This window comes from Otolemur garnettii, unplaced genomic scaffold (genome assembly GCF_000181295.1).
Source record: "Otolemur garnettii isolate 467f Iridium unplaced genomic scaffold, OtoGar3 scaffold00208, whole genome shotgun sequence".
In the NCBI taxonomy this organism is placed as follows: Eukaryota; Metazoa; Chordata; class Mammalia; order Primates; family Galagidae; genus Otolemur; species Otolemur garnettii.
This window is the reverse complement of record NW_003852603.1, coordinates 775550-787819: the sequence shown is the minus strand read 5'-3', so window position 1 is coordinate 787819 and position 12270 is coordinate 775550. Positions and strand designations below refer to the sequence as shown.

General features: G+C 43.5%; 1 protein-coding gene across 5 annotated transcripts in view; it reads left to right on the top strand.

Annotated features, from left to right (window-relative positions):
* Positions 1 to 12270, top strand: part of KIF16B (kinesin family member 16B) — a 307490-nt gene that overhangs the window by 57097 nt on the left and 238123 nt on the right. For all 5 annotated transcript variants that reach the window (XM_023507799.1, XM_023507800.1, XM_023507795.1 and 2 more), the window contains exons 2-5: positions 529 to 598; positions 3167 to 3280; positions 9337 to 9453; positions 11725 to 11822. In XM_023507799.1, coding sequence (XP_023363567.1) covers positions 529 to 598; positions 3167 to 3280; positions 9337 to 9453; positions 11725 to 11822 — 399 coding nt within the window. The remainder of the gene's footprint in view (positions 1 to 528; positions 599 to 3166; positions 3281 to 9336; positions 9454 to 11724; positions 11823 to 12270) is intronic.

The window sequence follows — 12270 nt, the reverse complement described above, 5'->3', positions numbered from 1 at the left end:
GTGGTGTAGCCCTCCTTACCGTAGCCCTGTGTGCATTCTGCAGACTGTGCTCTTTATGAGTTCTCTACACCTCCTGTCTGCTGTTTGCTGGGAAATGCAATTTCTGAGTGGACGTGGGAAGAAGGTGGGGGAGGGGCCGTGTCCTGCCTGCACCTGCTGTGGCCACGCCCATTGTCTTCTGAGATTTCCTCCTGGACACAGGGAGGAAGTGTCTTTCTCCTTGTAATCAGGTGGGTGGGGCTGCTTTTTTTTTCATGAATCACAGCCCCTTTTGGCTTATAGTTGGAAGTTCTTCCAGGTTTTGACAACACATTTTTTATCAGTTATAACTTTTGATGGTGGTGTCTATTTTGTGCATCTCCATATTTATGTTAGTAAGGACTTGGGAAGGGTGGTATTAGAGATTGTCTCTCAGATGCCACTTAAAAACAAACCCCTTATGTAAAAAATAAATAAAGGCAGGTGATTTTTATTTTGTTTTTGGAAAGCTTTTCTCTTCTAACCAATATTGAATTATTTGTGTTGCAGGGAAAGGGACTTGGAGGCCAAGTTCATTATTCAGATGGAGAAAAGCAAAACAACCATCACCAACTTAAAGGCAAGTAGTGACCTGGCCTTGCTCCAGTTCCCAGGGCCTCCATTTGGTATCCTGTGGGGAGACTGGTGGGTGAACAAAGCGAATCTGCTGTTTTGAGTCCCTCCTCTAGTGCAGCCGACACACCAGCATGCTCCTGGCCTGGGCTCAGGCCTGAGGAGGAAGAGTGATCTCCAGTCTCCACTCCCATCCCTGGTTTTATTCCATCTGGAAGGAGACCCTCAGCATTTTCATCCTGAGTCCTTGTGGTGGAGCATTTGCTGGAAATTGACTCCTTTCTGTGAATTTAAATAAACTTCGGGCCTAGATTTGTTTCCATTTTTAATTCAAATCATCATGTTTGTAATCCTAAAAAAGAGCTGATATTGTTCAAAAATCCACAGGTAAAAAATTAAAGTAAGCAATTCTCTTTCCTGGGGAAAAAAATGGGAAAAAATATTCTTTTCCAGAGTGGCAAGCTCTTCCTTCCTTTGCACTTAAGGTACCCTGCTTGTGGCTGAGGGCAGTGGCTAATGCCTGTAATCCTATCACTCTGGTTGATGTTTTAAGGTTTAAGGAAGTTGCTTAAGGTCAGGAGTTCAAGACCAACCTGAACAAGAGGGAAACCCTATCTCTACCAAAAATTAGAAAAACTAGCCAGGTGTGGTGGTGCACACTTGCAGTCCCAGCTATGTGGGGGCAGAGATGGGAGGATCCCTTACACTCAGGAGTCTGAGGGTACAGATAGCTGTGATGGTGCCACTGTACTCTGCTCCCAGGGCCACCGAGTAGAACTCTCCGTCAAAGAAAAGAAGTCTTATGTGTTTCTTTGGTCAATGAATTTGTTCAGGATCCTGAATACTTTTCACTTACTAGGTAAACAAGGGTATAAAATTAATACCAAAGAAATCACCTGATGGGTGGGTTCAGCAGTTTAACTTTGGGTTTCTGAGGCCTGCTGCTCCTGAGTCAAGTACAGCTCTGGCTCCTATTCATGTCCGAGGAACAGATTTCTATTAATTTTTGCCTGAAGAGACAGGACACTTTGAGGTCCAATTTCAAAGTAGTGCAAGTTGCTCTGTAGCAATAGAAGCTGGGGAACGCTCCTATCTTCCAGCTGGGCAGTGCTGGGGATCATTTGGTAGGCCTCCTTTGGGGCTCTGGTGTCCCCTTACCTGACGCATTCTTCCTGGAATGTTTCCTCTGCGTAGCACGGTCCTGTGCATCGGTGCTGCCTGCTGGCCTGCACTGAGCTCTCTGTCCTCCGGCTCCTGCATCTTCCCTCATTTCCACCAGTCACCACTCGTGCGTTCCCTGCTGGGGGGGGGTCACCTTTTCTTTGCTTCATGCATCTCTCATGCTCACAGCGCTTTTGTAAAGCCCCCTGGCCTTGAGTGGCCTCCTTTCTTTGTACACTGTGGCATTTATTTTCCTCAGTTACACTGTTGCTCTTTGGTATTTTTTACCTGATGTTTGAGCAACCAGAACAGACGCCTAGATTTTTGGTGTTTCAGTGAGTATTGTAACAATATTTCTTTAGAATAGGTGAATCATGTTGGAAAATGTGGTGCTCATTGAAAGCTATTCGGCATATTTCCAAGGAACTATTTGGGGCTTTGTGGGAATGTGAAGATTTTTCATTTTTTTGAGACAGAGTCTCACTTTGTCACCCTTGGTTGGCTGCCGTGGTGTCACAGCTCACAGCAACCTCAAACTTTTAGGCTTAAGTGATTCTCTTGCCTCAGCCTCCCTAGTAGCTGGGACTACAGGCGCTCACCACAATGCCCCAGTTACTTTTTTTTTTTTTTGGTTGAAGTTGTCATTGTCCTTTTAGCAGGCCTGGGTGGGGCTCGAACCTGCCAGCTTTGGTGTATGTGGCTGGCGCCCTACTCACCGAGCTACAGGTGCCAAGCCAAATGTGAAGATTTTTAAACAAGGCTTTTTATGTTCACTTTAAGCATATAGCAAGGTAGACAAGATCTATGCAAACATCTGGAGTAAGTTCACGCTATGATGTGTCCTAGGAGTCTAGGTTGTTGGAGGTGGGAGAAACTACTTTTGCACAGAGTGCTGGAGGGAAGAAGCATCATGAAAGAGGACCTGGAGTTTTCAAAGGGTGCACCAGATCTCTGGGAGGGGCTGGTGGCATTGTGATACAGGTGAATAGCACCCCCTGGAGTCGTGCAGAGTCCAGCTCTGGAGGACTTGAGGAGGAGGAAACAGTAAATAAAAATAATTGAACCTGGAAAAACAGAGTCTAGCTGGAGCATTGAGCTCTTAGAAATTGACAGTGATGAAAAAAGGCCAGAATAGTACTCCTGGGTCACAGGTCAGAGAACTTTGATTGTTGGAAGGAGTTTAGGTAGTATTTAGGTTTTATTTATTTAGTTTTTTATGGAAGCTAGAAAGAATTAGGTGCTTTTTATCTAGGGTATAAATATGGAAAGTAGTGATCATTTAATTTAATATTTCTTAGGAGGAAAGATTTCTTATTTCCCTATTCGGGTTACGTGTCAAATGGCAGTGCTCTTTATATTGCTATTATTCTGTGTACTGTATTTTGTTACTATTATAATAATCATCTCTTTCTAGATACCAGAAGGAGGAACTGGGGACTCAGGAAGAGAACGAACCAAGACATTCACCTATGACTTTTCTTTTTATTCTGCTGATACCAAAAGTCCAGATTATGTTTCACAAGAAATGGTATGACATGATATTTTCAAAATATTTTGATTTATTTTCATATTGAAAAAAACATGCCCATCCTAAAATACCTTAAAAGATCTTGCTAATTTTTCCTGAATACATATATAAAATCGCTTTTGGTAACTTGGCCTTTTGATTATTATATAGGATCATTTATTTAAGCCTGAGAAGAATTCAGTTCTTTAAAGGTTGATTTTTCTTTTTCACCTCTGAGCATGATGATTGTAACTTTTAATTTTTGTTGAAACTTGGACATGGCTCCTGTTTTGAAGGGGCTCTATAAACAGTGGATTTTGGGGGGAACATTGACATGCTGCTAACCCTGGTAAATAAGCTGCTTAACCCTGAGTCACACTGAAGTGTGGAATTTTGGGAGATAGGCTTCAAACTCGAGTTATTTCCCCTACTTGTGTGGTTCATTGTAGGTTCTCAAAAGGATTCTAGAAAGAATGTTTCATCTAGAATCTTTCTAGAATGTAGAATGATCTGGAATTTGTCCAAGAAACCTGCCTTCGTGGCTGTTAAGGGTGAAAATGTAGATGGGAAGTGAACAGGCACAAAGGGCGGCACCTGTGGCTCAGTGAGTAGGGTGCCGACCCCATATACCGAGGTGGCAGGTTCAAACCTGGCCCCGGCCAAACTGCAACAAAAAAATAGCTGGGTGTTGTGTGGGCGCCTGTAGTCTCAGCTACTTGGGAGGCTGAGGCAAGAAAATCACCTGAGCGTAAGAGCTGGAGGTTGCTGTGAGCTGTGACGCTACAACACTCTACTGAGGGGGATAAAGTGAGACACTCTCTCTAAAAAAAAAGAACAGTGGTATTGGCACTTGATGTGAGCAAAAGGACAGGCGTATTTCCCTGGGTGAGGCAAAGCTGGGTGTTGAGCACAGTGGGATCATGAGGGAGCATTAGGATGGGTGGAAAAGCTCAGGCTTCTTTGCTGGGATTCTTCCTGGCTTGTCAACGGCTTCTTTAGATACATTGCTTCCGGTCTCCAAGTGTTAAAGTGGGGATAAGGTTTCCTGTCCGTCCTGCCTGCCCTGGGTTGTGATATGTGCAGTGCCACCATGAAAAGCAGAGCATGGAAACAGTATTAGTTCCCTGCAGCTGGCAGTGTCCATGCACCGGAATCACTGGCGTTGTCTGAGACCCCATGAGAAATGTGGGCTCTCAGGCCCTAGTTCACAGCCTGCTCACTCAGATTTTCAGTGTTTAGCAAGATCCCCAGTGATTCACATGAACCTTATGATAGAGCAATGTAGATGGTCCAGAACTAGTTTGTGGAGGAGATTGGCTTTCTGAGGAAATGTAAATGTTGGAGTTAGGGACTAGAGTGGCCGAATCTAGAAGATTTGGGGGCCAATATGAGAGAAAAGCAGGAGCCAGACGCAGTGGCCCAGGGTCCCAGCTGCAGGGAGGCTGCAGTAGGAGGGTCACTGGAGCCCTGAAGTTCCAGACCAGCCTGGGCAACGTAATAAAAAATGACAACAACAAAAAACCAGGGAGAAATAGAAAGGGGCAGCAGTGATGGGAACAGGAGCCATTCAGAGAGAGGAGACGGGTGTGAAGGTGGCCAGAAGAGGAGAGGTGCGCTGGGATTGCCTGGGTTCGTGGAGGTGCCAGAAATAAATCTACTTGGTGTCCTCTTTCAGTCCTCACAAGAACCAAATTAGCTCCGTTTTTCTTTTTTGAAACTTTATTATTTCATTTTAATTTCAGACTTTCAGTCTGCATGTTTTGGTGACATGGATTGCTTTTGTTCTGCTTGAGCATAAGTTATATTTTCTTTGTCAAAGAGATTCAGTAAGCTTAAGGAATTTGCTCATGTTGTTCGTAGACCTAATTGACCTTTAACAGTAGCAGAGTTGAGCCCTGGGGCTGTTGCACAGGGCAGTGCAGATGCCACTGGGTCTTAAGGATGTAGGAGAAAGGTGTGGTATGTTCTAGAGGACAGGGGGGTAGGGCAGCCCTGTTGAATGAATAAATGAAAGAGTGAGTGAGTGAAGATGACCTTGGTGTCAAGACGATTGGATTAGTCAACACTGGTAACTAGTAGTCTGGTGAGGAATAAAAATTGTTATAGATACTAGAATCCACGTTTTGGTATGGAGAAGGAAGTGGCAGGTATGAAGGAATTTGTTAAGGTTAAAACCAGTTCACTGTAGTGATCTCCTGAGTGTCTTCTACAGAGGATGAATGGAAAGCCTCCCGGGGCTTCCCTTCTTATTTATCTCATGAGCTGCTCGACTGTCTCCTTATTTAACTGGAATTCTAAATCTTCTGTAGACAGAGGCTGTGCTAAGAGAAAGCTGAGGGTTGGAGAAGAGGGTGTTGCCTGACAGCAGGGCTGGCACACTGGAGATGCTCGGTAAATGTTTGCTGACCTAATGAACGTGGTTAGGGTGGCGGTTAACTGACGGGACAGGAGACGTTTCCGGGTTCCGCAGGAATCAAGATCAGGGAAGCAGTAACAGATTTAGTTCTTTGTAAGTTAAAAATAGATGTCCAGAGTATAAAAATAAAATGAAAAAGCTTTCAGCCAGCAAGAATAACTTCAATGCTTTAGATGTATGTGCAACATTTCTGCTCAGATGCTTTTGGGGCTTTAACTCCACATGAATAACCTGAGTGTTACATTAAATTACGAAACTAGAAGAGCTGGGAGATACGTTAGTAAACACTACTGTCTTGTTAAACCATGTAAATACTCTGAATAAGAGAATACGCTGTTACAAAAAAGGCTTCAGGGTGGTCCCTGCGGCTCAGTGAGTAGGGCGCCAGCCCCATATACTGAGGGTGGTGGGTTCAAACCCAGCCCCGGCCAAACTGCAAAACAAAAAAATAGCCGAGTGTTGTGGCAGGTACCTGTAGTCCCAGCTACTCAGGAGGCTGAGGCAAGAGAGTCACCTAAGCCCAGGAATTGAGGTTGCTGTGAGCTGTGATGCTACAGCACTCTATAAAGGGTGATAAAGTGAGACTCTGTCTCAAAAAAAACCCCAGAAACTTCAGTTCTGAGAGTTCTGAGTATGGACAGAGGTTTTCATGCTGCTGTTTCAGGCCTGGGGAGGGCGCCGACAGGTGCTATAAAGGGGAGCATGGCAGGTGGCATGATGCTGGCCCTCTTTTTTTTTTTTTTTTTTTAAATTTTTAAAATCATTTTAATGTAAAGGCATATTGAGAAAATAGATTGTGCCTATTACTGTAGTTCAAGTCGGGTTTCCCTTAATGTTAAATAAATATCAGGTAAGATGACCATTAATGTTTCTTCCTTCCAAATTAATTTTTAGAATTAGAAAAAAATATCAATGAGCAATTTAAATCCACAGTCATGTAAATTAAAGACCATTAAATAAGGTCTAATTTTCTTAATGGCTATTGGAAGCCCCAAAGGGAGGCTTTGATCTCACATAACTAGTTCCCTAATTCAACCCTGGAGAAACTGGAAACCTAACATCTCCCACTTGGCAAGCTAGATGGGAGAGTCTTTGTTTTAACGGTGCCCTCTTGTGGGCAGTTTCTTCTCAGGTGAATGCCCTGAATTACTCTGGCAATCAGCTTTAGAATCTGTGCTGACAAGCAGCGAGGTAGATTTCGGGTCATCAGGCCAGGTGAGGGAGCTCAGTGGGTTCTGCTGCCCCTGCAGGCCGTCAGCCTTTCGAAGCAGGCCTTCCCTTCCCACCTTGGCCTGTGAGCTTTCACGACCTGATTTCCTTGCCAAGTCCCCTGGAGGTGCGGGCAGTGTCTGCTGCTTTTGTGGGTCCCAGGCCTGACCTGGGTGGGTTTCTTGAAGCTGAGACTGAGTCAGGTGTGTGTCTGTGCCCCCCTATCCCCCCAGGCCTGCATTGTCCAGTTCTGTTGGAGTCATGTCCCTCCACCCCAGCAGCCCGGGGCCCCTTGAGTCTGTCAGAAAACTTCCTAAGCCAACTTTCTGGACAATAAAGTAATAGTCAAATGGGAGGTGCAGATTTTAGCTCTTGAGAAGAATTCTGAAAACCTTTGGGTTTTGTTTTTACATAGTGTTTTAGCTAGAGATCAAAGTATGAGAAAAGATCCTTTTATCCTTTGAGAAATTTATAGAAAGGTTTTTTTCTCTGTCCAGTGAACTCATAAAAATGATATTTGCCTTTTGTGTTTTATTTAATCTGAGAGAATTGGAGAAATACTTAGAATTTTTACTCACTTTGTGTATACAGTGCTGAATTAAACCTTGGCCTGGTGGGCTGGAGTCCTGAGAGTTTGGGATTCCTTATTCTGCTTCTTGTTAGAAGTTTGGGAGGTGGGACTGGGGCCAAGCCTTGTTGTGGCAGGTGTGGGAAGAGGGTGGTGATGAGAAAGGTGGTGGCTAGCAGCCCTGCTTGCCTGCAGTGTCTGTGAGGACCGGTGCACAGACGCAGGAGGGGGAGAGAGTGAGCCCAGTGAGCGTGAGCTCCCATCATAGTTGAGAATAGGATCAGAAACTATCTGCTCCTGAAGCTGAAATGGTTAATTAAAAATTAACTCAGATTGAATGAGTCTGGCTGTTTTGGGAAGTGACTCAGTTGAAATGATAGTTTGTAAATCTTTTACAAGGCCATGCACGGTAGAGCCCAAGGCAAACTGAAGTCCGGTAGTTCGTATTTTTATCTTGTCCTTGGATGACAGACTGACTTAGCAGCAGGAGTGCTTTATGTGGAGCTGAGATAGAGATGGCTCTAAGTTTATCGGGTCTATCAAGAGTGTGGGTGTTCCTGCCAGGGACCCAGATCCCTGAAGGGGAGAGAGTTGTCCCCACACATTCCCTCTGGTTTGGGTCACATTCCACCCTGCTAGGAATTTGGCTGTCCCTGCAGAATCCCTGGGACTCCTGGGATCTCATGTGTGCTCACGCGAGAGTGCTCTAGGCCGCCTCTCAAGTTTTGCTATACTCTGAAATTGCATGGGGAGTTTGGACAGTAGTAATTGCTGGGTTCTTACCCCCTCAGATTCATTTTGATTGGGCTGGCTTGCCAGCTTGGCCATTGGACTTTTCATTGTGATTCTAATGTATGGTGAAGTGTGAGGCCTGCTGGTCTCTGTGGTTTGCAGGAGTTGGAGATGACTTTCTGGTTGATCCATCTGGGTCTTTTGAGTTTGGGTAGAGTGGAATCCCTCACAGATGGAATGCTTCTGTGTGGTTGGTGGGGCCCCTCTCCTGGACTGTGGTGACTCCACCAAAGAGCCCTTCAGCTGCTGATGTGCCCACTTTGTAAAGCAGGGCGATGTTTTATGTGCCTTTAGTGTGCTGGGCCGAGGGCCCAGGTGGCAGGAGAGCTTTGGCTCGTCCTTTCCCAGCTGGGTAGAACTAGGACAACCTTGCCTCTCATTTTGCCTCATTTACAGTTGTACAGGGGAAGCATTTGTGGCATTCACTGCTCAAGTGGACGTTGTGTGTACCTCGGACATGGACTCAGGCCTTTGTAGGTGTGCCCCCCAGCCCCACACAGCTTGCCCCCACCCCGCCTTCTCCTGTCTGGACAATGACAAGGGGGACCCCAGCCCTCCCAGCCTCGTCCACACCCACCTATCACTCAGCTCTGGCAAAACCTATAGAGGTTTACTTTGACCCTATAGGGTCAAATAGCTGGACCCTTACAAGGATGGCAGCGATTAGGCTTGGTTTGGGCAATAATTTCTGGCTGCTGTGACCTTTAGATTTTGCATACTTAGTTTCTGGAAGCTCTGATAGAATGAGCTTTAAAAGTTTATATAATGCTGAATAGTAAATCGTCATGCTTGAAAATCATCTTTGCTTCTAGATATGATTGTCACTTTACCTTGTTTACATTTTTATATTTCAGGATTTTTTTTTTTTTGTAAACTTACATAGAAAGAAGATGCTCTTTGCTTGCTAAAATTTATTTTTGATCAAAAACTGGGGTACAGACATATTCTGTTTTTAATGGTTCTGTGGTGATTTATTTATATGGTGTAATCCTTAAGAGCAAAAAGTCACATTCAAGAATATCGTCAACACTGAAGGGTCTTTTATTAAAATCCGTGGTAATTGTATCTGTTGTGTGTTTTTTTGGCTTTCAGGTTTTCAGAACCCTTGGCACGGATGTTGTGAAATCTGCCTTTGAAGGTTACAACGCTTGTGTCTTTGCGTATGGACAGACTGGATCTGGGAAGTCCTACACGATGATGGGGGATGCCGTACGTTGTTCACGCTGTGGGAAGGCAGCGCCTCCTTATCTTTTTCTGCACCCACAGAATTATCGCTTTTATCTACTTGGGCTGTGCTAACTTGCTTTTTGTGTTCCTGATCATTCTTTAGTAATGAGATAAAACTCAGTAATAAGCTAGACTAAATTTCCTTTGAGAGATTTTAAATTAGAAGTAGTTTTAAGTTTATAAGCATGAATAATGGATGCAAGTCCCAGTTCATTTTCTGTTTTTAAAGGCCTTGTAATCTTATCAAGAAAGTATGTTAGGCCCATAAGTAATTTATTCTTCTTTTCTGCCAGCGCAACAGTTTGAATAAAATTACTGAAGTCTGTTCTTTTTAAAATTATTCAAAACATTTTTTTGCCAAGAAAAATGTAAGAAAAAAATCTAACTCTTTGTTCAAAGGGTACTATATGAATCCTGCAAATATCAAAAAAAAGTTATATAGTTTAGTTATAAGTGTAGTGTGTTCTGAGAAATGTGCCTAGGTGAAAAAAATAATGATAAAAAACATTGTATGTACGGTTTAGTAGTTAAGCTATGTAAATTAACAGACATTAATGTTATACTTGCCCCAAAACATGGAAGATTAAAAACTAGACATTATTAGAGGAACTTTGTCTCTTCTGTATTTTTTCCAGATTTAGATCATGTAGTGTGTTTTATTTTTCTTATGTTGTAGTGACTGTTCTGTCCAGCTTCTGCCAAGCTTGTGGCCTGTTCTGGAGGTGGAGATACTAGTAGAGGCCCGAGGGCTTCTGCCATCAGGCACAGAGGTGTCTTTTATGCTGAAAGTTTTGTGTTTCATAGAGTAGTGTCTTAGAGAACGGGTCTTTCCAGATGAGATTATTTCAGTGCATGCAACTTCACTTAAGCCCAGGCTTTTCCTTTATGTGAGAAGTCGACAAATGCTTTCCTGTGAGTCCTCAATGCCGAAAAGCAGAGAACAAACAGATAGTTTTCTAAGAGTTTTATATTTCTTTTTATCATGACTTCTTTCTTCCTACTTTCCTACAGTGGCTTTGGAGGATGAAAAAACACCTCAAAATCTCTAAAAATGAAATTTGCATGTTGATTCCTTGGTAGTTGTTTAATTTTTTTTTTTAATTGAAATAGAGCCTCAAGCTGTCACCCTGGGTAGAGTGGTGTGGCATCACAGCTCACAGCAACCTTCAGCTCTTGGGCTTAAGCGATTCTCTTGACTCAGCCTCCCAAGTAGCTGGGACTACAGGCGCCTGCCACAACTCCTGGCTATTTTTTGGTTGTAGCTGTCATTGTTGTTTGGCAGGCCCGGGCTGGATTTGAACCCGCCAGCTCTGGTGTATATTGCTGGCACCTTAGCTGCTTGACCTACAGGTGCCAAGCCCCTAGTAGTTATTTAATGTAAGTTAAATATTTATAAAGCACTAATAAATTACAAGTGTTTTTCTAGGACCTTACAGTTGAGTATTGCTTGGGTATTCTATCTATCTATCTTAAAGTTGGGACCAAAAACATGGTGAAAGTCTCATTTTTCCTTGATAAGAATTGGTACTGATTTAATGAAACAAAGTGAAATATCTCTTATAGTAGTGATGGCCTTTCTTTTATTTTGTGAGCCGGGGTTGGGTGGATGTAGGGGAGACTTGAGGATAAATCATCGAGGCTCCGGTTTGGCTTCCTGTTCTTGTTAGAATGGTTTTGTCTGATCTTTAGTATCATTCTGAGGTTCATCAGCTTGTTAATGTTGATTGAAACGTGAATATTATTGAATATTGTACCCGCGTTGTGTAAGTGCTGTGGTATATAAAAATCTTTCTATGTAGGAAGGCCAGTGTGAGGATTACTATATTAAAGGAGGGTCGTAGTGTGAGTTTTAATGTGGCCTTACCACCTAAACGTCACTAACTCCTGTGAGGACTTACTAAGATTTTTTGGTGATTTTTCTCTGCTGGGTGTGTTTTATCTTCTTAGGTCATTTTACCAGATACCTAACATTTTATCCTGCAGTTGTAGAGTATCTTGTTTGAAAGTTAGAGAATGAGTCTTCTCCCTGATTTAATGGATTAATAATTATAACCATGTATTACTAAAGTCCCAGCTTGCAGAAGTCAAGAGGGCTACGCCTTCTCATTCCCAGAGTAGGAGGCAGTCCAGGCAGGTAATGGTGTCTGGAGTCCCAGTTGGCAGGGAGGGGTTTGTGTGGAGGAAATGGCACATTCAGTCATCAGTTGCTCTTACTTCAAATGATAGCTGTGACCTTCTTCTTTCCCATTACAGGGTGACTGTGGCTTAATACCTCGGATCTGTGAAGGGCTCTTCAGTCGGATAAATGAAACCACCAGATGGGATGAAGCATCTTTTCGAACTGAAGTCAGGTAGGGCTGGTGGCCCGAGGTAAGGGTGCGTGGCTTGCTTTTAGGCACTAGGAATGGATAAGCCCTTTAGATTCCTAAAGAAAAGATCTGCCCCCTTCCCCTCCTGGACTTGTTATGGTAGCTGGGAAAAAAGCTCACTGCTGAGGTAATGATTTTCTGTGAAAGTTTTCAATGGCTTCCACGGGGACAGTTTGGACAAGGATTTGGGAGGCTGGTAGAAACCACACAGCTTGGTTGAGAACTAACGCAGGATGTTCATCTTGAAGGAAGTCGACTTTTGGCTTTTCAGTGTTGGCCCAATGCCCTTCCTCATTCTTTAGCTTAGTAAGGTCTATAGCATCCTTTACGTCGATAGGGTCACTATAAATCTAATCTATAAATAAATATGAATTGTCGAGGTGCTTTTTCTTCCTTGAAATTAAACCTATGTTGAGAGCCAAGTTTCTTT